The following is a 27,587-nucleotide window of genomic DNA, read 5'->3' as shown; positions in this document are numbered from 1 at the left end:
AATCCATTCGGAAGCCCTTGGACGTAAGAAATAAATTTAGCTCTATAACAAGCAAAGGAGTACCTATTTCAAGATACTGATGTCTAAAGGGAAGAGAAAGGAAGGGAGGAGGGTACTTAATAGGTTGATATTGCATATATGTAAGTACAATGATTGAGATGGGATGGGAAGGTAATATGATGGAGAATGGAATTTCAAAGGGGAAAGTATCAGGGGGGAGGGAGGGAATTACCATGGGATATATTTTATATTCATGGAAAATGTTAATAAAAATTTTAAAATTAAGAAAAAAAGAGATACTGATGTCTTAAGAGTTCCCACTGGTCAGTCCCTCAAGATGATAATATGGTGTCTTCAGGCTCGTATTTGAGACTAGCTCAGGTCACTGGTCAGGTGAGGGCTGGCTACCCTCACAGACCCAGGCAGGTGGCTGTGTTCTACCATAATGTCAAGTTCCTCCTCCTGGTCTCTCCTCTTTCTCCATGGCCCCCATCTTCCTTCCCTTATTTAGTCTTGGTAAGCACACGTGCTGCAGAGTAACCAGGACCCCTGAAGTAAGAATAGTGAGCCCCCACATTTACAGGACAAAAAATGACAAGACACACAGGAAATGATACTTTTCTAAATCAATACAACTTCTCAAATTTATTTTTTTTTTTCTTAAAGAAGTACTTCTAATCTCTGTCAAAAGGGAGGCGAGGAAGGGTACCCCCTCTCCCTTGTAAACACTGAAATACAGATCTGGGAAACCAGGATCGACACACACAAAAAGTGCATTTTACAAAATATCAACTAAAATATATTTTACATGGATTATGCTTCCATCGAAATTCTACCAGCTGCATTTTCAGGTTCGAAAAAATATTTCCACATCTAAGAGATTTCAAAAGCATTGAAGTTCCGGGTAGCAAGCCCTGCCTCCTGGGAGGAGGGCCTTCTCGCCTCTCCTTAGGTGAGGTTGGGCTCCTTGGCAGCATCCTGGGAACAAGCAGGCTCCAAAGCTGGCTCTCCAGGGCTCCACGGCCACTCTGCCAACCTCTTACTGCCTGCCTGCCTAGACTGATGCCTTCTTCCAGCTTATTCAATACAAGACGGCCTCAAGTTTGGGATCAGGCTTCCAAAGCACAAATTCCTACCTGAAGCCACCAGGCCTCACCCAGTCCAATGAGCAGTTACAAGCAACCCATCTTTTAAGGGTCAAGACAGGGACCTGAGGTTGCCAGGGTGGTACCCCAAGGACTCATTTCCACTTTCCACAGTAGCCTAAGTCAAACTGTCCTCATCCAGTGCCACCTCCTCAGCCTGCTGGGCGTATCTTCCTCCCCCTAAAGGAGGTCCCAGTGCTGCCTTCCTTGGCTCCTGCCCCAGGGCATGCCCTAGTGGAAGTGCTCAGCTAACAGGCTCAGTCACACTGCACCTCCCTTCCCCATGCTCCTCTTTGGTACAAACAGGAAATAATCAGGCCTCCAGTCCCTTAGACAGTCCAGGCCCAGTCCCGGCAAGGACAACAGGGGGATGAGCCTCCTAATCTTAACCTACTCTGGGGGGCAGCATGAGATGAGAACAGTCTCTGGGCAACAGGAACGAACTGAAAATGCAGGTCCCTAGCTCCTAGAGCAGTGGCTGCAGCTCAGCAGGTCTGTGGACTGATACAGTGTTGATTCTTGCTGGGATGTAAATTAGTGCAATCTACAAAAGACTAGGGGTAGGGGTGGCAGGGCACGGGGAGCCACAGCACTCCTTTGGTTTGATTTCGGGTGGGTGTGGCTTAGAGTATTGTGTGAAGTTCTGCAAGAGGTTTCCCAGAACCTCCAAGTATAAGGCAAGAGGAAAAATCTTCAACAAATCAGGTAGCAATTTTCCTTGCCCCCTGCCCTCCACTGTCGCCCAACACCCATCTACCCTCCCAGGCATGATAAAACTCCATGATGACCAGTTAATTTTCTGAGCAGCCAGACCTGCTGGGTATCCCTCAATGGGAAGTAGACAGGAGGCCGACTCCCACATGTGGGTCACACCTATGACTACAAGGGCCAGGTCAATTTGTGCCAGCACCAGTGGCTACTGCAAGGGCAAAGGAGGAAAGCTAGGGAAAAGCCCCAAGTCTAGGAAGAGGAAGTCAATGCTCTGGAAGCCAGAGTCTGGCTCTCTGCCTCAGAGGAACAAGCTCAGAGCTGTGCTAGTAACCTGGAGAGCCTGGTCCCAGGCTGATAGGGAAGCAGCGGGTCACAGTGGGTGAGGTAAAGCTGGCTCCTGTTCCCCTTGGAAAGCCTCGGGGAGGCAAGGGAAAGGCCGTGGTGGGCCTTGTTCTGGAAGGACCTTACCTCTTCTCTTTTTCCCTGCCCCTTCTTGGCCCATGTCCCTCAGGCTTGGCTCAGCCTTAGGGAAAACTGATTCCTCAGGAGGTTCCACCCAGGGGTACGCGGATGGGCACTCCAGGCCAAGCGGAGGGCTCTGTTGTCTTTGTCGTATCCTGGCCTCCCCTTCCTCCCACAGAGCCCAGACCCAGAGGGACCCTTGCCCCCCACCCCCCAAGAGAGCCACAGACCAGCAACCTGTGGCCCCTTAACCAAGTGCTGTGCTTCAAGCAGTGCCCTCTGCCCTGGGCCCCACCTGCCGCCCATGGGCAGTCCCAGTGTGAGCTTGGGAGGCTACTGGGGGTTCTTGAGGATGCGGCCATGGCGGAAGTCATAAACATGGCGGCAAAGGAACACCAGCTCAGGGTCCGTGTCCTCGGGCACTGTGCGGTGTGGCGGGGTGGAGTAGTCTGCAGACGGGGGTACCAGGGCTGTCTTGCGGCTGGGAAGGCCCTCACCCCGGCGCTTGGCCATGGCACAAAATCTGAAGTGACAAACCATTTGCCATCATTAGCACAGCCACCTATTCCGAAGTCCACTCCTTCCCACCCTTCCCAGAGAGCTGGGACTGTCTTTTCTGGTCAAGGGATGATGCTGCCCCACTCCTAGGGATATTCTTGCTCTGACAAGCACCTCGGCTCTTGAAAAGCCAAATCTGCCAGTGTTTTCTTCCCCCAAACCTCCCAGTTTCCCTACATTTTCTTCTGGGACAGTACTGTCATCTACCTCAGTAGGGTAGAGTACAATTTTTTTTATTTAAAAACAAACAAAAAACCAGGAGGCAAACTAAGGCAGTTGTAAAGAAGAAAGTTCTGAGCCAGTGAGGATGGACCCAGGGCATAAAGTGATTTCCTTGGGAATCCCAGCAGTTCCTCAAATAGTCCTGGGGAGTCTGAGAATAGAGGCCAGCCACAGGCACCACCTACCTGCAGTATTCAGCAAAGGTTAGCACATAGCACTTCTCCTCGATACAGGCCACACTGTTCTGGTCCTGATGACGTGATGCAAAAACTTCATTCTGCAAAGGCTCAAGGGGAGACAGGCAGGGTTGGTTATGAAAGTTAGAAAGAAGCACCTAGCTGTAGAACAAGGCAGGCATGGCCCATCTGCTGGAACTGCTGACCGGAATCAACCCCAGCAAGCCAGGGAGACTCACACGATGTCTAGACCCAACTCCCCACAGCCCTGGCCCAGAGGAGGAAAGGGAAATTGATCCTCGTCCCCCCACACTGGGAAATAAAAAGTGAGCTCGGGCAGCTCCTGGCTTGCAGGTAAGTAGTGCCCATGGCTGGCCTCTGCTCTGACTCCCCAGGACTTTTTGAAGAACTGCATGGAATTCCCAGGGAAACCACTTTGTGCTCTGGGTCTAACGTCGATAGAGAGCTGGGGATGCAGGGAGGGGCCTTGCCTCTCTTTCATGTTGTAGGTAACAACAGCAGGAGCTACATGTGCCAAGACACTTCTGCTCACTCCCATTTTGGCAACCCCTGCCCCCGAGGGTTCCCTTTCTGTCTCTTTGAAGACAAAAAATTTATGTTTGCTTTGGAACATAAACCGGGGCAATGTTCGAGAGACTTAACCCCGGGCCCTTCACTAGGCTCTCTGGTGTGCAAGGTGGTAAGCCCCATGCCATGTTTTGATGCTGCAACCTCTTGCTGTCAGCCCTCCCTCAGCACCTGCCAGGCCGCTCACCTCATGCATGCTGGGGCTGCGGCCTCCCTGCAGGTGCTCAGGCCTGTAGTACCACAGGAGACTCATCATCAGCTCCCCTGGGGAGACAACAGCAGAGGTCACCGCTGGAGCTGACAACGTTGCATACTTAGGCAGGCTGGCCACCTCACTTAGAAACTTGTCCAACCTCAGCTCATGGCCCAATCCTGTAGGCTCCAGCCACCACCCATGTCCCCTGTCCCAGGCCAAGAAGTGGGTGTCCTGGAATGCTGTTAGTGTGGAGATGGCCGAGGAGGCACTGATAGGTGAGTTGGAGACAGGTGCTTAGCTCTGGTGGCTAACAAGGTGGATGCGCAGATTTAATCCAAGCCACAAGGTCGTCACACCCTCCGGAGAAGACAGACCCCTGAGTATAAGGCAGTCTGCCAAGAATGGTGGACACCTGAGCCAGGCCAAACTCCAGGCAGAGCCCAACTGTTTAGATTCCCAGCCTGAGGGACAGGTACCTGACTCGGGATTCTCCCAGAGGGCAGAGATCTTGGCCACATAAGGAGTAGACGTCTTTCTCGGGCCTGACTTGAGGAGAACAGTGTCGCGCACTCGGATTGTCTCTCCATGTCGCTCTACCGCCTGGTAGCTCTTTCGGATGGCTGGTTCTGGCTCATCCTAGGCAAACCAACGCCAAACCAGCTCTCAGAGCCATTACCACAGTGAGGATGGAGGGGAGCAGGAAATGGTATCTCTACGCTTTCATCAGCAGTCAACCTACTAAGCATGCTTGAATGCTATACCCTGCCTACCTGGCATGCAGGGACAGGGTGGAGGTGGGGAACCCCCATGCTTGGAGAAGAGGAATGGGGAAGAAAAGTAGCCTAAAACTTCAGGAACTATATTCTGCCCATCAGTTTTGCCAGCTGGCTCTCTGTAAGTTTCCTAGCACAGTCTGAACACTTCTGCTCCCAAATGACAGTTCAGGTGTGAACCAGTAAGGTTTAGATCAACATGATTGGTCCCAAACATAAGTGAACTTAAGGCCGGTGTCACCTCTCAGTGTAGCCAACGCAGCTCACTGCAGGGCTTACGTCCCCTCTCTCCCCACCCTTCCCATTACACTCACCAAGACGTAGACTGCCTTCTCGCAGGCGGCTCCTACAGGCACCCAGCCATTAGTGCGGCGGCGGCGGCGGCGGCGGGGGCGAGGGCGCTGTGCCCGTGGCTGCTTGGGGTGGCTGGGCCTGCGGGCAGCCTTGCTTCTCACAGTGTGCTTGCAGCTGGAGCCTGTGCGCAGACCTGATTTGGAGCCACTAGGAGGCTTGGCACTCTGAGGGCATGCCCGGGCTACCGTCTGGGGCTCCGAGGTGGGTGTCTGAAGATGGGGGACTGGCTCTGCTGCAGGTGGCACACTGGGCACAGGGCACCCCAGGAGGGGGTGGGCAGGTGAGGCTGGGTGGCCAGCTTCTGGAAGAGGAAATTCCAGCTGACCCAGGGACCTGCAGCCTTCTAGAAAAGGGGAGAGTGGGTGAGGGCAGGTAAAGACAAGATGTCAGCCATCTGCTTTCAGATTCTACTTCTTAATTCCAAGTGTGCAACTCAAAAGGCCAGTGAGGTGGTAGATGGGACAGGGGTCCTTCTTGATCCTGGAGACTGATTAGCAGACATTTCCATCTCCCTTTCTAGTTGAAAAGAGCAATGGTAGAAACAAATTTATTTCTCCAGGGTTTCCATGGTGCTTAGAAGCAGGGGTTCAGACAGACTGGAATCACCTACACTTATCAGCCATGTGACCTCAGGAGAGCCACTCTGCCCCTCAGTGCACTGTTAAGTAGTGCTTGAGTATCCTACGGCATTTCCTGGCCACTTTCCTTATGAACATATTAATTACAACAACCATGAGGTAAATGCTACTACTGCTACTTTATAGTTGGGAAAAGAGACTCAGCAGTTACTGGCTTGTCCCATGGTCATGCGGAAAGCAAGTGGGGCAGAACATTTCACTACAGGCAGTTTGGCTCCAGTCAGCCCAAATACATGCCTTGTGGCCTACTGTATGCAGCAAACCTGGAATAGTATGGTTTGTAGTGTTTACTGGTGGTCTTGCTATGAGGGTAAGGGGTAAAGGGCTACACTTGGGGAAATACACAAAAAGGAAGAAAAGCCCAAGAAACAGCCTGCTCATGTCTTAGCACTCCGACTGCTGCCAGAATCTGATATAACCAGTCTGGCCAGAGCTCAGTGGTCTATAAAGTTATTTTATAGACCCCTAGATGAAGGAGGGGTGGGTGGGGAGGAAGAAAGCTCAGGGAAGGCCCAGCCCTCACCTTCCTAGCAACAGGGCAGATCTGCTGGCCAGGATGGCTCCAGTTACCTCATGTGTACCCAGAAGCCAGGAAGGCAGCCTGAAGAGACAGGTGGGTACACCCCTCCCAATTTAAGGCTATCTTATCAGTTGCACATGAGCCACTTGCGTGTTTAGGTCTTGCTAGGAAGGCAGACACCAAATGTCTGGGCCCCGATTTCACTCCAACCATGCCAAGGAGTTCTGCTGGCCTGTTCTTGGGAGTGTCTATCCAGTCCACATCCAGGTGTCTATATGATCATGATGCTATCTGGGCATCTCTTATGGCCAGGGCAAAGCTCCCCTACTGCACCTAGCTCCACCTCCTGAGCCCAGAACCCACCAACCATTCCATGAATGCTGAACCCAGCCCAGCATGCAGATGGTCTGGGCTCCTTCAAAGTGAATGTTGGCCCTTTGGGGGACGGAGGAGCATGGACAGAATAGGAAGGACTTGCTATATATTATGAAGCCTAAGTTCCTAAGGCCCTGCAGCCAGTATTGGGGGTTGAGCCCAGGGCCTTGTGCATGCTAGGGAAATGCCTGACCACTGTGTCTGGGGATGAGGGTGCGTATAGGCCTCATTTCTTTTTTCTCTTTTGACACAAGGTCTCATTCTGTAATCCAGCCTTGAAGTGTACCACTGGGCCTAGCAAAAGCCCCAACTTCTGTATTTAGAGTCTACGAATGGAAATTACATGGTAAATGGTAGAAGAGACCCTCCTACCCCCTCCTCCATCACTACAATGACACATGACCTCCAAGCAGGGAAGTCTCACTGACAGCCTTGGACAAAGCAGGCCACAAGAGCTGAACATGGGGCTCCTTTCCTGACAATGTTCCTAGGCCTGGGCTGTTGCCTAGGTTAAGTCCTCCCTTCTCAAAGTTCCCAGACTTCCACGAACTAGCTAGACTCACAGGAGGCCCTACCTAGAACCACAGACCAGCCTCCTAGGAAGCCATGTCTCGGACAGTACCCAGCACACTCCACCACCCAGAAGGCAGTTACCTGCTGCAAAAGGCATTTTGTAGGGGCAGCCGCCACAGGTAGTTCCAATGTGGGTGAGAGACAGGGGCAACACTCCACAGATGCTGTAGCCATTCACTCCCGTATCCTCGCTGGAGCAGTAGTGAGATGAACTCCAGGGAGGATGCTGGAAAGGGATGCCTGAGGGCACTGAGCTGGGGGCCATGAGGAGCCCCTCATTAGGGGCAGCCACTGGAGACAGCTTGCCTTCTGGAAGCATGGGGCAAGGAGCATAGCCCCCACACTGCAGTCCCTCTTGGCCGCAGTACAGGTAGAAGCTGCCGAGTGCAGTGAGCTCAGGCCCTGCACACAGGCCACTCACGTCGGCAGGGTTGCCAGGCATCGGCAGTGGAGACAGCTGAGGTACAGGGAAAGAGGGCTGATGCAGTTCCTGCTTGGGAGCAGGTGACTCCTCTCCTGGACGTCCGGGCTCTGGCTTCAGGGCTGCCTGCCCGCCCATGAGCAAAGGCAGGTGGGGGCGCAGCTCCAAAGGGCTCTCCAGAGCTTTGCTCAGGGGCTGGTAAGGTGGCTGGAGGGATGGCTCACCAGAAGTACCAGATGGCCAGGGCTCATCAGGGTGCTCTTGCCAGCTGGGGGGCCCTGTAGCCTCCCCAGAGCCAGCTCCCTGCTGGGCCTTGGGGTAATTCTTGCCATTGACCTTGGCCCATTTTGGCCGTGGGACCTTCGGCGCCAAGGGCTCAGTGGCGCTCCCATCGGCTTCTGCATGGGCACGAGGAGGTCGGAGGGGTAGCTCTCTCTCCTGGCTGAGTTTCAAGAAGGCAGCTGCATTCAGGCTAGCCAGTCTCTTGGGAGCTGGGTCTCCGTTGCGGCGGGCACCTTCATCTGGAGTTGGCTCTGGAGACAGGTCCCGACTTCCTTCTCTGAACTCTCCCAGCCGAGGTCGCTTCTTGGAGGACCAACCCCCAGTGGCCCGGTCACGGCTCCGATGGGGGTCTCCTCCTCGGCTACGGCGGCTGCCCGACAGGCTACTGGTGTCCTCTCGCTCCAGCAGCAGGTTATTTAGAGCCTCTGCATTAAGGGAGGCCAGACGCCGCTTGCGGGGTTGAACAAGACCAATGTCCTCACTGGACGGGGCAGGGCTGGGGGTCTTGGGCAGATCAGGGGGCAGCTCATCAGCCTCATCAGCGCTGCACGGACCAGCCACGTTTTCCAGGCGAGTCAGCAGCACTTTGCAGGCTTTGGGCTTCTCAGGAACCAGGGAGCGCTTGCGTAGTGGGTAGTTCTTGCGGCGCCCTGTGAGGTGCCCAGGACTCTCGGGCATGCCTGGCTCCACACCCTCAGGCCCCTGTTTCCTATTGCTGTCTTCCATCTGCAGGGGCTCCCGGTGGCCGGTGGGGCTGGAACTCAGCATGGGAAGGGACTTCCTCCGAGTATGTGTCATGGAGTCCCTCCAACCTGCAGGATGAAGGCAGGCAATTAGAAGAACCAGTCCTAGCTTGCCCCTGCCTGTTTTCTCCCAAACTACAGCCCCCAACCTCACCTGCAACAGTAACTCTTGCCCACCCCTCCTCTTGTCTCCAGCCTGGATTTTCCTGTAACTCTCTTCTTTGCAAGGGTCTGAGTAGTCAGGCTGTCAGCAGCTGTGTAAGGACTGGTTCCTCCACTCTCAGTCTTTATGAACTACGGCCTTGGCCAGTCCAAGGGGTGATGCAGACCCAAGAGTACAAGAGAAGCTAGAGGCAAAGCTTGGACCTCTACTTGTTTTCTTCCCTCTGGATACTCAAGGACAGGAAAGGCTGAGGATGTGGCTAGGTAGTAGGAAGTCTTTACTACCAACTCCTCCCCAACTCAGGGTAGAGAGGAGTTGAGACTAGGAACCTGCCTGCTGGGTGGGGGAGGAGACGAAGTCCAGCTTCTGAAGACTACCTGGCACATAGGGCAGAGCACCACACTGGATCTTGATGGAAAAGCACTAAGATGGGCGAGGCCTCGCTTTCATAAGCCCAAGGTTGGGGAGGCCTCAGGCAGCCCTGGGAGAGAGCTCCACTTGATGGGTTCAGTTCTAGGGAAGGGCAGCTCAAAGAGTGCCAGTCTTTTAAGTAAGGCTGGGATCAAATCTGACGCAGCAGACAAGCCAGGGGGTCCTTGTCGATCTCACCCTGTTCCTCTGTTCTCCCTGGAAGGAAAGATGTCAAAGTGGGCAGGATTAGGGAGGAGTCGTCTTGGGACACCCAGGGCTCCTGAGGCAAGATGCCACGACAAGGCATGATCCCCTAACTTTGCTTGGCAGATGTCCCCTACTATATACTCAGAGTTAGCCCAGGCCCTAGTTCTGAGTGGAAACAGCCAGAGCTGGCTGAGCTGAGCTGTGTGCTGAGCTGTTCTAACGCTGAAGCAATGCACAGTGCAGGGGACAGCAGGAGCTGGTGGTCAGGGACTGAGCTCTTCACTTCCTACCTACTCAACCCATAGCACAGGCCACAGTCACTGCCAAGTAAGGTGCCAGACAGTGTGAGAGCCCCCACCAGCCACCCTGTGACCCTCCCCAACAAGCAGGTGCGAGCTTTTCAGCTAGGTCTCCCCACTGCTATTGTTATTCTCACAAACTCCACTGGGAGCTGGGAGCAGTCCCTGTTGGGTTGGGATTTAACCCTGAAAGTCCCCAACCTGAAGATTTCCAGGCACTGCTGGGTCCTTTCTGGGCCCGTGGCTCGGTTACTGGGTACCCTCTCTCTACATATGCTACAATAGCCTGAGAAAAGACTTGGAAAACTGGAAAGGGGAGGAAACAGGCCAGGGCCATGTGTGGGGACCTGCCAGTGTCCAGAGATCAGATGTGCCCTAGGTGTGACAGTCACAGAAGGCAAGTCCATTCGTTCTTGAAGCACAGACAGAGCTCTTGAAAATCCCAGGCACCACTAGGCTCCATAAGACTCTTTCTTGCTTTGAATCAGAGTGGCCACTGCCCCTGACAACTTAACATGCTTGTTAGTACCGCCTCTCTCTCCCTCTCTCTAAAGCATCCCAACTGGGAACAGCTCATAGGTTCCCTTTTTTCAAACCAGGGCACCCCCTACCCAGGGCCCACTTGTCACCCATGTCATCCTCTATTTCCTAGCTAGCTTCTCCATCCCTGGGGATCCTGGAAATGCGGGGAGGGAACAGACTGACCAGACAGTTGAATGCGAAGACTGAAGGACCTCAGCAAGACCCTATCACCAAAGGGGCTGACCCTCCAAGGCTGAGGTCACCTGAGCGAGCACTGGGTACAGAGCCAGGGGTGAAGCACTGCTTGGCGGGGCTCAGCAGGGAGGAGAATGGCTTGTTCCCAGGCTGCCTGTTGCAGGGTGGCCACATGGGTGGATTGATGGTCCTGGAACACCCGTGTCATAGTACCTCCCCCCGCACACCACCCAGCTGTCTTTCTGTCTTGATACACAAAAGGTCCCAAGCAAGGCGTTGGAAGTGCTTTGACCACATTCAGGTACCTGTTCTCATAGAGCACTTCTGTCCCTCAAAGATACCCACTTCCCCGAGGTGGGCATCTGGGGGTAAGTTCTGAATCACAAGGTTTAAGTCCCAATTCTAAGTCAAGCATAGGAGCCTGCTGCTAACATGAATGTGCCAAACCTGTCACTAGCTCAAAGCACCCAAGGCCATCAAAGCACGCTGGAAACAATCTCCAGCTTTCATGTGGTGCCTCGGGTCAAAGAGGCTGGGGTCTCGGTGGCCAGCCGCTGGTGCACTTGCGTATGAGAAGAGCTGGTGTGAGTCATGCTTTGAAGCACCTGTGAGAACGTCAGCAGTAGCTTTTCCCTCGGGTGGGGCTGGGTGGAGGGGCTCCTGGCCTTTCAGGGCCAGCCCCCTCCCGCCACAGGGGGGTGGCCTCGCTGGGCTGGTTGGAGGAACAAGATCCCAGGAAAGAAATAGGCTTGGCTCTTATTCCAAACTGGCAAATCTCCTGTTGGCCCTCCCACTTACAGTAGCTCAACCAGGAACTTTTTATCACTGCAAAAGGATGAAACTGCGATACTGCCCTCCCTCCCCTCTGGGAGGCCCTGCCCATGCAGGCCCCCAGAGAAGGCTCCTAGGAGGGCTCTCCAGGATGACAACCTCTCACCTACCAGGTATCAAACAAGCTCTTACTGGAGAGAACCAGTTTTACTATCCTTGCCTCTTAATAGCTACCCTGTAGGACAGTGGCTAGCCAGGGGCCAAAGACCCAGAGAACCACAGGCTGAATCCTAAATCCCCACAAGCACATGACAAAGTCTGCAAACAAGCCATCTCCATTATAGGCACACCAAAGGCTAAAAATAAAAAGAGGAGGGGGTAATCCTGCCTGATGTGGTGGTACATGCCGTTAATCCCAGCACTCGGGAGGCAGAGGTAGGAGAATCACAGTGAGTTCGAGACCCCCCCACCCCCCGTGAGCCTACACAGTGAATTCCAGGTTAGCCTGGACTAGATGAAACCCCACCTTGAAACACCATAAAAAGGGGTGGGAAGGGGATGTAGCCCAGCTGAAGTGTGTCATGGTGTGGCCAGACCTCAGTGTGGCTCAAACCTGCCTGGGGCTTGCAGAAGCCATGCCCAGAAAGAGGGTGAGATGCCTGTCTCTTGCCCACAAAACACCACATACCATCCTGACCAGTGCAGGTAGAAGGCCTCCAATGTGCTATGGGGACAGATGGAAGGCCACAGCGAGGGAAATGGGGGTGGGCAGGATTAAGGGCCGGTCCTATTCTCTCCTATCTGTCACACTTGAAATTCTTCTTTGGCCTTAGTGGGAGAAGTGTTCATGGGTGCTGAGTGAGGCCAGACCAGGTTCCACCCAGATGAAGGCTAAGAGGGACACCACCTCAGCCACCTTCCTCCACCTACAACAAACTGCACACATCTGAGCTATGTGCTGCCCTCCCTCCATGTTCTCAACTGGAATAACTCTCTAGCACCTAGAATGAGCAAGACTTTCTAGGGCATTGGCTTTTCAAGAGTCTTCCATCAAAAAAGAAAAGCAGGGCTGGAGGGTTGGCTTAACAGTTAAAGTGCTTGCCAGCAAAGCCAAAGGACCCAGGTTTGACTCCTCAGTACCCACATAAAGCCAGATGCACAAGGTGGTGCATGCATCTGGAGTTCATCCACAGTGGCTGGCGTCCCTGGCATGCCAATTCTCTCTGCCTCTTTCTCTCTCCCTCTCTCAAATAAATAAAATATATTAAAAAAGAAGAAAAGTGTCAAAAGACTCCCTTTTATTTAAATTTAGTTGATGTTCTTTTATGGGAAAATAGGTGAAGCTGCTGTTTTTCTTACAAGTAAGGCTAGGTAAAGGTCTCATATCTCTGCAATCTCTTGAAAGTAAAACACAGAAAGAACCAAAGGCCTAAGGCAGGCAGAGCTGGTTTTGAGGCTAGAGTGAGGCTCAGTGGCAGAAGGCTTGCTTAGCATGTACAAAAGGCCCTGGTTTCTATTCCTAACACAATAAAAATAAAGATGAAAAACAAGTGCTGGCTTTGGCCCTCACAAACAACTTTCTTAAACTTCTCTGAACTTTAGATTCCTCATTTGAAATGGATATATCAAAATGAACCTTACTCCCCAAAGGTAGCAAGGATGGCAAGACACTGAAGAAAACTACCAGAGACCAGAAGTCAGCAGACTGGAATCCCTCCTCTCCCCTCCAGGCCACACAGGAGGTACCTGTTGTCTTCCAGAGCACACCCAGGGCAACCTGGCTGGGAAGCTGGCCTCATGTGGTTATGAGAATTGCAATGTTCACCCTACACCTGAAATCTCTGCTCTGCTATTTGGTCAAGAACACTCAAGGGTCAATCCCAAGGGAAGATGAGACCCTTTTCAGAGGCAGCACAGGGGCAAATTATGGGGGGTCCAGCAAGAAGGTTGAGGCAGAAGTTGTGCCAGAATAACTTCCGAGCAACACTGCCATGTCTCTAGGAAACCCTCAAAAGCCGAGTTCCTCAGAGGGCCTGTGTTCTGGGCAGTCACCCACAAAGAGTAGAGGTTCAGGGCCAGGGTCGTGGCAGCAGAGTTCCAATCCTGAGCATTGTCTGACAACCAGCCCTGCCTCTTGGGTGCCCATTTGGCTCAACCTACTTGGAATACTCGATTCGCCTTACCACCAAGGTGGGCCCAGGAAACACCAGGGCAGGAAGCATGGTGAATGAACAACCCAAGGCAGATGGCTTGAGCCCCTGGACAAAGGCTTCTTTCTGTTGCTGTTATACCAAGTCCAGCATGCATCCAAGGAGGCATAAATGCCCTCCAGAAGTACCAATCCTGTCTATGGTGTGTCAGACCACATGCTTCTGCCCTGTCACCCTGGGACTTTTGGGAGCCCAGATAGGCGGAACCAAGAACCTATGCAGAGAAAGGTTCACACCCATCCCTAATAGGTAGGAAGCTTGCCCTGCAGCCAGGTCCTATTGTATTACACTGACCATTCTAGCAGAAGAGCCCTAAGGGTCAGGGCTTTACACAAGGGTCCAGAACTGTGGCTTACTTAGAGCCCCAGACACTCACCAGCCCCTTCCGGTAGCTATAAAGGCATATAGACGCCAATGGGAGGAGGTAGCTCTGACTCGGGCTACAGACCCCCTCATCCTCTGTTAGAAATAGAAATGTAGGACAGTAACAGCAGAGCTGATAGAATATTCTCATATGGTTAGGAACTGTCAAGCAGGCTGCAAAGAGAGGGCTTAGTGGTTAAGGCACTTGCTTGCCAAGCCTCAGGACCCAGATTTGGTTCTCGAGATCCCATGTAAGCACATGGTGGCACTGTATCTGAAGCTCATGTGCAGTGGCTAGAAACTCTGGCATGCTCATTCTTTGTCTGTCTCTCTCTCTTTCCCTCCCTCAAATAAATAAATAAATAAAAATATTTTTTAAAAAGACACTGTCGGGCTGGAGAGATGGTTTAGCAGTTAAACGCTTGCCTGTGAAGCCTAAGGACCCTGGTTCGAGGCTCGGTTCCCCAAGTCCCACGTTAGCCAGATGCACAAGGGGGCGCACGTATCTGGAGTTCGTTTGCAGAGGCTGGAAGCCCTGGCGCGCCCATTCTCTCTCTCCCCCTCTATCTGTCTTTCTCTCTGTGTCTGTCGCTCTCAAATAAATAAATAAATAATTAAAAAAAAAAGACATTGTCAAGCAACCTAGACTTGAGGCAGGATCCTTCCTCCAGGTAGGGATTGAAGGTGAGGAGTCTAGAGGGTATCTTTTGGTTTACAGATCCCTGAGCAAGCCCAGTGGATAGGGAAAGAACTCAGTTTAGTCTTCAGGAAAATGAATCTATGATATATTAGAAGGTAATCATATGTAATGCCAACTTGTCTTCAGGGTGTTCTTTCGCTAAAGGTTCCTGCCCCTACCTACTTCAGGCAATCTGACCTCCCTAAGCTCTTTCTGCTGCACAGCTCCCGTGAGAAGCCAGAGCATGTACCCTTCCCAGGTACAAAGCACATCTTGTGACTTTTTCCCATTCAGCCAGCATTTGTTGTCCCAACTTAGCCCCAGGTCCCTCAAAGTAAGATCCAATCCAAGCTGCAAGCTACTTTAGGCTTGGTCAAGGGCCTGAACTCTGAGCCTTGCTTGCTTTCCTTATTCACATAGCATGATTTTTAAGGGTTAAATAAAATAGGAATGTGTATTTATAAAGTGCATAAAAGAGTGCCTAGTATACACTGGGTGCTCAATAAATGACAATCCTTTCCTCCTTTCCCTTACATGCACTTTTTTCATGCTAAGGGCCGAAAAAAATACAAAAGACAAAACTGGAGCATGGGCTGTAGCTTTACAGAGCGAACATTTGAACTAGGATTTCATCAGAAGTTTCCTGAGGGCCTACTATATACCAGGGGTACAGTGGGAATAATAGCCCAGCAGGGAGGGCAGCATTCCAAGAAGTTCTTTTCTAAAGGCTGGGATGTAGGAAGGGGCCAGAGACAAGAGGCTGAAGTTCTGAGGAAGCGAATGAAACATCCCAACCTAGTCCTGTCAAGTCCTTGGAGGACTGCTCCAGGCAGGGGCGAAGGAAGGATCGATCTCTGCCAGGCTCCCTTAGACACTGCCACTCACATGCCACGTTGCCTAGGCTGGGCCAGAAGTAACCCTATTTTTCTGTGAGTAGCAAATAGTACTAGAGAAATAAAGCAGGAATGGGGACAAAGATCCTCCCAACTTTGCAATGAGCCCTCAGCAAACCAGGAAGCCTTGAGCTACTGAGGCATCATTTTTCAAAAAAGTGTATTAAAAAAAAAGTGTACGAATGGCTGGCGCATCAAGCTGCTCTGCACACCGGTGCAGGAGCAGCAAAGGATGTGTGTGGGCTCAGCCACCAGGACAGCGCTAGGATGGACTTCAGCAGGAAGCACCAGCCTCGAATATGCAAATATGCAAGGCTTCAGGCTCCATCCCCTCCATGTGAATAGGTGATGAGTAGGATTGGGGTGTTGTGGGGATTAAGCCAGGTAGAGTTTCAGGAACTCCTGGGCCTCAGGAGTTCTAGGCCAGCCTGGAGAACACAGGGAGACCTCCGGAAACTTAGATTTCTAAAACTGATTGCTAAGACTAGCGGTACTGCTTCCAGTTCTGAACAGAAAAGAAGTCAGTCGGCTCATAATGGGAGGTCTGCCTTAGACCTTCTCAACAGAGAACTAACCTCCTGAATAAGGTTGCCATGAAAAACAAGACCCAAGGCCAGGTCTTGCGAACACTCCATTAGCAGGAGCGAGTCACAAGGCAGACCCCGGTGTCACCACAACAGGTCACAAGCTTAGGGAAAGGAGCAGGTGGACCTTAGCTTTACTAGTAAATTTCATCCACAGGGTTTAACAAAAGTATAAATGAAGCTGGGTATAGTAGCCTCTTTCACAACTTGGGAGGCAGAGATAGAAGGATCCCAGTGAATTCAAGGTCACCATGAGACTACATAATGAATTCCAGGTCAGCCTGGGCTAAAGTGAGTCCCTACCTTGAAAAACAATAATAACAAGCAAAAAGTGTACTAAATGAATGGAGACCTTGCTAACTACCCAGCCTGGTTCAACCCAGCTGAAAATCCCTTATCCAAAACATTTGCAAGAACTAGAAGTATTTCAAATTTCTGAGTTTTTTGGATCTTGGAATATGTACTTTATCTGCATGCATCTGTATCTGAAATGTTTTTCAAATCCAAACCTTTTAAACAGCATCTGAGGATTTTCAAGTTTTTGGATTAGGGATACTCAATGTACGTAACATTTCTAGACTAACGTAGCACTTTGGTGACCAAGATAAAGTCTCCAAATTTCTCCTCCCATTTCCCAGGAGTCCATTTGCATAGTTAGCTTAACCTACACTCAGTCACTTTGAATTATACAACCCAACCCTCTCTCCTGACCATCCTGTGCTCTCTCAGGAAAACACTCTACCTGTTCCCTACACCATTAGTGAGTGAGTGTAGTAATATGCATACTCAAGACAGATGCTGGAGATGAGCTGGGGACGCGACTCAGGACAACATGAAGCCCTGGTTTCACTCCTCAGCACGGCATGAAACGGTGTAATCTCGGTATTCAGGCAGTAGAAGCGGGAAGACCAGAAGTTCAAGGTCATCCTTGGCTACATGGCATGTTCCAGGCCAGCCCGGATACACATACACCTCTCTCATTTTCTTCTCCCCGTTGGGGAAAAAGAAAAAAGAATGTCAGAGAAAGAAAGGTGGAACGGGCAGCAATGACCCAGGGTTAGCCCTATCAGTTCTCAAGTTCCCCGAGTGTGCAGGGCAGAGAACGCAGAGGCTCCTCCGGCAGCAGGATGCTGCTGCTTTTGGGTCCTCTACTCACAACAGTGCACCTGGCACCAGCCCTGGCAGGCAGCTGTCGCCACCTCACCCTCAGGAAGATGGAACAGGCACAAATAGTTTTTTTTTTTTTTAAATGCCACAACACTGAGGGCAAAGGCTGGATGTCCAAGCGTGTGCCAGCCAGCCTCCATATTCCTTATAGCCACACACTGACTCTATCTAGGACCTTACAGGACAGCTGATGGGTCACACACCAACGTGCAAGAAGATAACGTGCACGTACTATTCATTTCCTCCCATGTTAGTTATTGCCATTACAACATATATTATTCGTTTTCCTTGAATTTACCACAAAAAATTGAAGCTGTATCTTATTTAAATTGTATCTGTGAGCTAGCTAGGGGACCATGAACGTAATTTAAAGAATTGTTTCTATAGCTACTTGTGGTGATCCACAGCTCTGATTCCAACACTCCAGGGGCTGAATTCAGCAGGAGGACGGGGAGATGGAGGCCAACCTGGGCTGTCTCAAAATAAGAAGACTTCGATAGAAAAGTTAGCTCGGAGTTCCCAGAAGTCTTACATGTACTTCTAAACCCTATTTTTTTTTTTTAATTTAAGACTTTTTTAGTATTTTTATTTATTTGAGAGAGACAGAGAAACAGAGACAGAGAGTTATGGGACACCAGGGCCTCCTGGCACTGCAAATAAACTGCAGATGCATACACTACTTTACGCATCTGGTTTTATGTGGGTACTGGGGTACAGGAGAATTGAGCCCATCTTATGACTTTGAAAGTGGTACGAGCTCCAAAGATAGCTTGTACTGATTTAACAGTAAATACCGAAAAAGTCTGAAAACTTCCCCAAGAAGTCTCTCGCTGTAGGTTAAATCCCCTTCCCCTGGCCTAGACTGCAATGAAACTGAAAACCTGTCAGTTGGTAGAGTGCTTGCCTGACACATACAAGGCCCTCGGTGCAATTCCCAGCACCACATAAACTGTGTGTGGTGGGGCACACCTGTAATATTAGCACTTGACAGGGAAGACATCTGGAAATTCAAAGTCATCTTAGGCTACGGATCTAAGTTCAAGGTCAGTCTAGGACACATGAGACTGTTTCAAAGATAAACAAACAAATGAATGAATGAAAACCTGTCATTATACTGTTGACAGCCACCTTAACTTAGAGAGACACGGTAACTGCCCTTGGCTTCCTGTCTTTGGAACAAATAAACTAAAGTACTTTCAATTTTCTTTTAAGATCATCTCTTCCTTTCTAGAGTCCTTGAACAAAGCAGGGACACTCCTCAGTACTGAGAAGCGCCCAGCCAACCCTGACCACAATGGAAATGTGGCTCTACCCTTCCTTCTGGCATACTTGTGAGGCTCTCCTGGCACCAAGTGATACCCTAATAATGCCTTTCCCAAGATCCTCTAAGAATTCAGGATTCACCTCTAAACCACCTGGCTGCACAGGAATGTGATTAACACACTGTTATACTCAACATTTTGGACAGATACCTACAGTTGGAGATAGGACTATGTATGGGTGGTACTCTGCAGCAGGAACTAAGTAAGTGGTACTGACAGAGGGAGGAAGACACTAGACCATCCCCCTACCCAAGGCCAGGGGGTCAACACACCTGTCCTCCCCAAATCCCACAGAAAATGAACTGAGGCAAGAGAAAAACCAGTTCAGTTCCAAGTCCTTACTTGGAACTGGTATCAACTACTATGTAGTCTCCTGTCTTTTCATTCAAGTAGCTTGGTTATGGTGTCCTGGAAGTCCCAATTTACATCAGTGAGGCTGAGACAAAGATTAGTGTTTCTTCCCTAGAGGATTGGGCAGGCAAAGGATCTCAATGACAATGCCATGGGGGGGGGGGGGAGAGGGCAGTGAGTCAGGTGAATAAGCACACTTGCAGGTATTTCCACTGGAAAAAAGGAATCTTATGACCACTAACTACCCCAAGAGTGACTGTATCCTGGGGCTTGTTCACCAAACCTAGGGGCCTCTAATGCCCATCTTTGAGATCTTTTCAGAAGTTGCCTGGGACAGGACACTCACAACCGTACCAGGACCCCAGGGCTGGGAAGTTCTGGGCAGGCTGTCTGCTGCTGCTCTTCCTCTGCCTCCCTTTTAGCCATTTTACTGCTCATTAGTGGCACTACCAGGAGGTAGGCTGGAGCAACATAAAGGAGCTGAAATTCAAACCAGTCCATTTTATTCCAGTTAGGTTCCTCCCATAAAACCAGGCAGGATCTCATCATCTAAGACCTCCCTGGTCAAACCTGGAGGTCTGAGCAGCCCGAGGGTCAGGAGCTACAGAACTTCAGTTCACCAGGCTCTTGTGTTTTCCACCTTTTCAGGGCTAAAAGGCACTTCAGCCCTGAGCTGGCCATCAAGACAGGGCCAAGCCTGCACAACCACAGCGCTGGGGCTGTGCTCAAAGCACATTCTCCTCACACTCTCCTTGTCCCTCCAAAGTCTCCAGCACAAAGGAAGTGAGCCTTGCCAGACTATGCTAGCAAATTCCCATAAATACTTGGGCTGGGGTAGTGCTTATGTAAAATGCTTCCCCATTGAGAGATGCTGCTTTATTTACATTCTTCACAACCCATTCATAAAAAGGAGGCCCTTTAATGTCAGGGCTGTTCACATAATGCTCCATAAACTCCACAGCTTCAGCTGGCAGCCCGAGTTCAGGCTACTTTTCAACACTGGAGAGATTTTTTTTTCCTTGATTTTTCTCTTCTTAATGACTCACCTTGTGACAGGGTGCAGGCCAGATGTTGCCTGACTAAGGCCAAGAGGGATAAGAGCAGATGAAAGAACACTACACAAGTCCTCTTGGATGCTGGGATGGAGAGGTGGAAGGGAATGAAAATAATTAGCAGGTTCTCACACAACTCCAATTTGAAGTAGATATGCTAAGAGATTGCCTTTCTTTCAGGTCTACTGAAAATTCCTTTTGGGATGTCAAATGCTCCCCAACGCCTATCTCTAAATACTGGAGGAGGTATGGAAGGTACTTTGTCCCCAGAGGAAGAGAATGTGAAGGACTCTTTCTGGATTTTAATTTGCATTGTGGATGAATAAATAAAAACATATTTTCTTTCCTGGGCAGAAGTGTCCCAGGAGGTGCTGGCTCAGAGGCGCAAAATTTGCTCAGGGTGAAGGAACTCCAGCGACTGCCCTTAAGAAGGAAGGGGCTGCGCTCTGGGTCGCAGGGGAAGAGCAAGCAGATCACGACAGCACCCAGCAGAGGCATTCCTGGGTGGCTTTTCTCCTGCTACAGGAGAGAAGTAGTAAGGATTTTTTTTTTTAATTGACAGGGGAGCGGTCTGTATTGCCATGGCAACTATGAGGGGTGGCCTTCCCACTTGGAAGGGAAATGCTGGCCCATTAATCATCAAACTGGGGCACAAAAGGGAGCTTTAGGGGAAGGGAGATGGATGCAGAATATGTTTTTTTCACTGTCTAGCCTCAAATCAGTCGCTACTCTTCTTTCCCATTTTCCCTGAGATTAAGGCTGGAGAGTGAACACAAACCAAGTTCTGAGAGAGCTGGACCAGAAGCAACCTTTTTCAAAGGTCCGGCATGGACCAGACTGTGCCTCAAGTCAGCAAAAACACCTCCTACAATATGAATGGTACTGCAGAGATGGCTCACTGGTTAAAGTGCTTACATACATACAAAACGAACCCTAAAAATCCCAGTAACGGGCCAGACACAGGTTATTTTTCTTTCCTGTCCTCTGAATCCTGTTTTCTCTCTCTTTTACACCCCCGATGAGAAATGATAAAAACAGGTGGATTCATTTAGTAGGGACAACAAGGAAAATTACAAGAGAGTAAGACTGGGTACAGAAAATGGTCTAGCAGTATAATAGGAGGAAAATATGTTTGTAGTACCTTTCCAATTCATGTCTATATGATATCATGTGAATAACCAATAGGACTGACTCTTCACCAGCAGATGTATCAGAAACAGCAGCTAACGAGCCCCAAACGTGCCCTATCTACAGTCTTGAACACATAAGGTCAGAGACCCTCAAGGACTCCATACTGAGTACTCATGGAGAAGCCAAAGGGACATGTTCCTGCTATTCCCACCAATTTCTACAGCCAACTACACTAATTCACTCAGAAAAAGGAATACACAGCACTATTAAGAATACTGGAGCTGGGCATGTTGGTGCACATCTTTAATCTCAGCACTTGGGAGGCGGAGGTAGGAGGATCGCTATGAGTTCAAAGCCACCCTGGAGACTACCTAGGGAATTCCAGGTCAGCCTGGGCTACAGTGAGACCCTATACCTTGCAAAAAAACGGGACTACTTATACAAACACACATGGGGCTAACTCATTATTATCCCTGTCCTTAAGAAACTTCAAACTGGGCTAGAGAGATGGCTTGGTTGTTAAAACAATCACTCGCCTAAGAAGCCTAAGGACCCAGGTTCAATTGCCCAGTACCCACATAAGCCAGACACACAAGGTGGCACATGTGTCTAGAGTTCCTTTGCAGTGGCTAGATGCCTGGTGTACCATTCACCCTCTCTCAAATAAATAAATAAAATATTTTTTTAAGAAAGACTTTTTAAAAAGAAGAAACTTCAAACTACAAAACAAGAAAGATACCATGTTTAAAAAAAAAAAAAAAACAGATGGAGAGTTGGCTTAGCGATTAAGGCATTTGCCTGCAAAGCCAAAGGCTCACAGTTCAACTCTCCAGTACCCACGTAAGCCAGATGCACAAAGGGGCACATGCATCTGGAGTTTGTTTGTAGTGGCTAGAAGACCTGGGCTTGCCCATTCTCTCTCTCTGTCACACACACAAAAAAATAACTTTTTTAAAAAATCCACTGTTGTGGGCTGTGGAAATGGCATGCCTGCAGAGCCTCGTGACCCAAGTTCAGTTCCCCAGTACCTACGTAAAGCCAAATGCACCAAGTGGCACAGGCACCTGGAGTTCCTTTGTAGAGACTAGAGGCCCTGGTGCGCCCATTCTCTCACCTGCTCTCTCCCCCCTTGCAAATAAATAAGGGAAGACCCTTAAGGCCTGCAGGTAAAGAGGAGCCAAGTCACAATTTAATGGGTAAGGACATGACTTGTGGAAGGGATGCTGGGTACATACTGTATGAGAAAGGCCAGGGGAAGCAAGAGGGAAAAGGAGGCAGTAACACCACGAGCTAGACATGGGGACAACAGGCAACAGAAAGGAAGAGGAGACACCAAAAAGAGCAAACTGAAGTTGACATGACAGTACACATCTCTAATCCCAGATCTTGGGAGGCAAAGGCAAGAGGACTGCTGCAAGTTCCAGGCTAGGGAGATCTTGAGGGAGGGAGGGGGACCTCAGCCAGGTCTCCTAAACATTGATCTCCTGCCAGGTAAAGGCCCTCTTAAAGAGGGAAAGACTATTTTGCTAACCCCTTTCCCATTCCAGCAGCCAAGCCAGATAACCCTTCTGATTGCCACCAAAGGGAGTAATATACAGTGCATCTCTACCAAAGGCACCAAGATTCTTCAGCCTTCTGGATTTTCGACATGCAATTGCATTCCTCAAACTTCAGTCTCTCATGAGAGTAATACCCCTCTTTCCCACAAACCTCAACAACACCCAGGCTGAGGTCTGGACCTTCCTGGAGAGATGGATGAGGTCGCCATGAATTAACTCCATTGCCCTACTACTGAGTGTAGCTCCGGACCAGTCCCACTGGTACACAACTCCAACCCAGATTTCTCAGCAAAAGGCCACTTCTCAGTTCTCAAACAGCCTGGGTCTCCTCTCTTCCTGTTCCCAATATGATCACATGAGGGGGCACAGGAGCCCTGAGTGGGTTTTTATAAATGAGTCAACAGCATCCAGCTGGTCACTAGTGGGGTAACAGAGACTCAGCGTAAGCCAGTGAGTTCTAAGTGCCCCTGTGGTGGTGACGCTGAAACATCCTAAAGCCCTTTTCTCTCCCTCCCTCCCTCCTTCTCTCTTTCTCCCTCTCTTTTTGCCCAGGACCCGGAGGTGAAGAAGGTGAGGAGGAATGTCTCCGGTGGCACAAAGGAAGAGAACTGGAAACCTTATCCCATCAGTTCTGCCCGGATTTATAGACTCAGCTTATTTTCCTATGTGAGTGCCTTCTTGGCTAAGGAGAACTGCTGCAGGTAGTTGTGGAGACATTGCTGGAACACACTGGGGGGTAGGAGGGTGTCCCTTAGACCCAATCCAACTAGTCACGCTCTTAAGACTGCCGACAATGGGCCACTAGGAGACATCCCAGGTGGAATTAAACCTCTGCCTGTAGGAAGACTTGCTGAAAACCTCTCATTGCTAGCAAGCTCGGCTCCACTCCCCGTGAGTCCACTAGCCCCCTTGCCACAGCCCAGGGCACACGCAGTGCACCCCCCTCCCCGCCCCTCCGCCTTAGCCAAGTCGACCCCACTCTTCTCAGAGCCTCGAGGCAATCAGCCTCAATAACCTAGAGCCAGTGCCGCAGCTCCTCCCGGCGGATGCCCCGGCCCCCGCAGTCCCTAGGGCAGAGTCCGACCCCATCGCCCGCCCCTTGGGGTGGGTGCCCCGGACTCGCTCAGCTCCCCGACGCCACTACCTGCGCCCGCTCGGGCGCCGCCTTTGTCCAGCTCTCCACCGCCGAGCGGGCCCCTCGGCCCGACCTGACCCAGCCCCGGAGGGCAGGCGGCGAGGGTGGTAGGGTAGAACAGGCCAGGCCGAGCGCACTGGGTCCCGCTGTCACTTGGAGGCGGTCTGACAACTTCGATTCCCCCCCGCCCCACCTTGGACTCGGCCGCCGCCCCGCACGGTGTCCCCACCGGGCCTCCCGCGGCCCACACTCGCTTTTCGAACCCGGTCCCCCTTCCGTCTTCCGCGCCTCCCTTCCTCCGGCCCGATCCGATCCAGTCTACACACCACCCCTCACCCCGGCGCGGCCCCCATCCTCAGCGTCGTCGTCCTTACCCCCCCACCCCCCGCCAAGCAATAGCCGGTCGGCTCTCAACGCGGGAGGGCGCTCCCCCCCCCGCACCCCACCCCGAGCGGGCGATCCCGCGGCGACGCCCCCGGCCGCGGCCCCTTGCCTTGGGGACCGGGATGGGGGAGGGGGCGCAGCGGGGGCCTTGCCGCCCGCGCACTCGAGAGGCAGCCGGCTCCGCCGCGGCAAGGAAACGACCGGAGTCCTCCCGCCCTCCGTAGCCCGGGACTCCCGCGCCGCCGCCGCCCGGCCAAGGTGCCACCCTGTGGTCGCCACCCACCCCGCCCCCGGCCTGTGAGGCGGGCGCCCCCCCGGGGGCTGTCACCTCGAGGCGCGCCGAGCTCCCCGATGGCGGGACCGTGGCGCCGGACCCGGGAGAAGGGAGGCGGCGCGGGCGGGCGGCGCGGGCGGTGGCCGCACCTGCTTCGCGTCGTCCGTCCGTCCGTCCCTTCCCGGGGCTGGCGGGGGCGGCGGCGCGGCGCGCTCGGCGGGGCGCTCTTGACGGGCGGCCGGTCCTCTCCTTCGCTAGTCCGCCTCCCTCGCTCCCTCGCCCATCCCTTCCCCCTCCTCGATCGCGACCCCTAGCTCACCGGGACGAACGGCGCGGACGGCGCGGCTTTGGGAGCCCGCAGGCCCCGGCCGGGCTGGAATCCGGCGGCTGGAACCCCCCGGGGGCGCTCAATTCCCGGGCTCCACGCTGCTGCGTCAGCGCCTCCTCCTGGGGGCCGGGGCCGGGCGGGCGGAGCGGGGGCCGCGGCCGGGCGGGGCCGTCGGGAGAGGCGGGCGCGCCTGGCCGGGGCGGGCGGACGGCAAGGGCCGGACGGGCGGGGGCAGGCAGCCGGACGGGCGGGCGGCAGGGGCCGGGCTCCGGGATCCGCTACGCCGCTCGCGGTTCCCCCACAAACTCCCCGAGAGCAGAGCCTCCGCCGCCCTCCTTCCTGCTTCCTCGTCCCCAGCCAATCAGCGGCGCGCCCCTCGGCCAGCTGCGCCAATCAGCCACCCCGCCCTGCGCTGGCCCCGCCAGCCAATCCGGCCTTCGGCTCCCCCTCCCGGTCTCCAGCCAATCAGAATCGTGGGTCGGTCGTCCCGACGCAGGGGGCAGCACGAGGCGGCCGGGGGAGGCGGTGCGGGGAGTGGTGGGGCTTGGGGGGAGGGGTACGGTGCCAAGGGTGGTGGCGGGGGATGATTTTCTTTGCCGGCTTCTTGGATTTTTTTTTCCCCCTAGTCTCCAGAGCCTGATCCTGTATCCCATGGTGACCTGACCCTGGAACCCCAGGCCCCCAGCTGCAGCCCCCCACACACCCCTAAGAAATCTTATCGCGCTCCCACCCTGACAGCCACCCCTCTACATCCCTCTTCCTTCGTAATCTCTCCGGCAGCGGCTAGAGAAAACTGCGGGCCCGAGGAACACCCCACCCTCATTAGAGGCTGCTGCCCCCAGGGCAAAGCTTCGGGAAGACCAACAGAAAAATCAAGCGAGAACAACACCCCTTTTCCTGCAGAAAGGGCCCCAGACTCCCGCGAAAGGGCCCCGACTGCTGAGAAGCCCCTCCCGCCCTTGCCTCATCTTTCTGACTTCCCTGCTTGCCACGTCTCCTTTCCTTTCAAGCAAGGTCGGTCCTGGCTCGGTAACCCCTCACTCGCATCTCTTTTTTCCTCTTTCTGCCCTTCACCTACCGCCCCCTACCCCAGCTCCCAATTCACCCTTTGAGAAGCCGGGTGTGGAACCCTCATCCATTTCCAGCTGACAGCAGAGCCTGGTCTGTGAGTCCTTGACACCCACACACCCTCAACCACCACCGCCAGGGAACATCCGAGCTCTCCGTGGGAGGGAGAAGGGGGCAGGCAGCCTACCGGGCGCGACTGGACTCCCTCCTTCGCGTCCCCAAGCCAGGATGGGAGCAAGAGTAGACAGACACTTACCTAGCCCCCCCCCCCCGTCACCGTGTGCCGTGGCTCCGTCTCTCACACCCACAGACGTGCCTTTCCAAGCCTGAGCACGCTCGCGGGGTCAGCAGGGTGGGTGGGCACAGCACGCTGAGGTCATCCGGAGAGGTGGGAAGTCTCTGTGGAGGTGCGGTAAGGGGGTTGTATCCTGGGCACCTTGTAGCGCCAGAGCCCGCCCAGGGCTTCACGACCGGGAACCCTGATTGCACACAGTAGGTTCTTGAGAGATGTGGAGTCCACCCCTGAACAAAGCCTCATTCCCAATTCATGCGGGGGAGGGGCGCTTTGGGAGGTAAAAGGAGCAGCGGCAGAAAGTAGTGTCAAGTCACCGGAGTACAGGGAGTAGACCGGGAGGGGCTGGGCCCAGAGAAGTACCCAGTGTGTTGAGGAAGCCTGGACATTCAGGAAAAAAACAACGTTGGAGTGTGGCTGAGGGGCTCCTGCGCCACACAAAGTGCCCAATCTGTCCTAGACCTTGAGATTCAAGCATTCAGCCAGGAAGCCTTTAAGATCGCCAGAGCTGCCAGCCTCTATGGCTGGAAAATGTCCCACCTTCCCTAAACAAAACACAAATCCAAAACCCAGTTCATTTGTCTCCAGAAATGCCCAGGGGTTCCAGGACTACCTTAGCTGTTAGGACATGCTTAGCATGGAAGCTTCTCAAAGGATCAAGTTCTCCCAGTACAACTGCCCCTTACTTCCACCTCCCATCTCTGCAGAAAGCAAAGCCCCAAACCTATAAAAGGCCACTGAAGGACTGACTTCTCCCTTCCCTGAGCTTCCCAGGGCAAAGATTCCTGACAGTCCTCCTTCCCTCTATACGTACAACAAGCCAACTCTAGTACCCACCTCACAAACTTTCTCCTCTCCCATCCCAGTCAATGGCCATGTCCCATGGTAGCCCCTAGCCCTTATCAGATGGGGTGTGGAGGGTAACAGCAAGAGTGACCACTGAAACTGAGCCATGACACAGGTTGAGACAAGAGGGCACAGGGCTCTTGTCAGCCCCCCAGCCTTTGACCTTGGCAGAAGTCTCATCCCTGATAATGGTTGGAATTGAGGCTAAGAGTCAGAAGAGAAATTTGCCTGGTCACAGGGAAAGAGACCCAAGTGGCAGGCAAGAGACCCACCCAGCCTGGGAAATTGCAAGGTGAGGTTGCTGAAGTGGTCTTCTCCTTGGCATCTTGAGGGCAAGGATCTGGTCCTGGTGTAAGAGGAAGATTTGAGACTTGGGTGGGAGGGAGGGAAGGGAATTATGACTGTGGAAAAGGCAGAGCCCCCTCCTTCAGCCTGCTCTACAGCTGAAGGAACTCTGTGCTTGGTGTTCCCTGTGGGTGACTGTCTTCTTGGTCCCAGGAGGCTCTGGTTTAGTGGGCTTCGGCTTCGGAGACACAGGATGGCTAAAGGCACTCAATGTTCCTTCTTTATCTCCTAAGTCCCTTTCTTTCCATTAAAGCTGGTCAACAAGCCAGCCAAGAAGAGGTCATGGATTATACTGCCTA

The 27,587-nt window shown here is 52.5% G+C and overlaps 1 protein-coding gene across 3 annotated transcripts; it reads right to left on the bottom strand.

Annotated features, from left to right (window-relative positions):
- Window positions 1–614: 614 nt before the first annotated feature.
- Bahd1 (bromo adjacent homology domain containing 1) lies at window positions 615–24,843 on the bottom strand. Of its 3 annotated transcripts, none has more exons than XM_045156912.1 (7): window positions 24,729–24,843; window positions 7,373–8,806; window positions 5,146–5,528; window positions 4,535–4,694; window positions 4,050–4,126; window positions 3,284–3,384; window positions 615–2,841 (listed from the first exon to the last, which is right to left on the bottom strand). In XM_045156912.1, the coding sequence occupies exons 2-7, from the start codon at window positions 8,790–8,792 to the stop codon at window positions 2,652–2,654; spliced, it is 2,331 nt and encodes a 776-aa protein (XP_045012847.1). In that variant the 5' UTR covers window positions 8,793–8,806; window positions 24,729–24,843; the 3' UTR covers window positions 615–2,651. The 3 variants fall into 3 exon arrangements, with proteins under 3 accessions (XP_045012847.1, XP_045012846.1, XP_004660843.2); XM_045156911.1 differs by lacking the exon at window positions 24,729–24,843 and adding an exon at window positions 8,892–8,910; XM_004660786.2 differs by lacking the exon at window positions 24,729–24,843 and having other exon boundaries at window positions 3,284–3,375.
- Window positions 24,844–27,587: the final 2,744 nt, after the last annotated feature.

This window comes from Jaculus jaculus, chromosome 8 (genome assembly GCF_020740685.1).
Source record: "Jaculus jaculus isolate mJacJac1 chromosome 8, mJacJac1.mat.Y.cur, whole genome shotgun sequence".
NCBI classification, from domain to species: Eukaryota; Metazoa; Chordata; class Mammalia; order Rodentia; family Dipodidae; genus Jaculus; species Jaculus jaculus.
This window is presented reverse-complemented; position numbering and strand designations above follow the sequence as displayed.

Coding starts and splice junctions, on each gene's coding strand:
- Bahd1 (XM_045156912.1), bottom strand. CDS start 8,792: ATGACACATACTCGGAGGAAGTCCCTTCCCATGCTGAGTTCCAGCCCC. Junction 5,529..7,372: donor CAAAATGCCTTTTGCAGCAG/GTAACTGCCTTC, acceptor CCCCTTTTCTAG/AAGGCTGCAGGTCCCTGGGT. Junction 3,385..4,049: donor GCAGCCCCAGCATGCATGAG/GTGAGCGGCCTG, acceptor TCTCCCCTTGAG/CCTTTGCAGAATGAAGTTTT.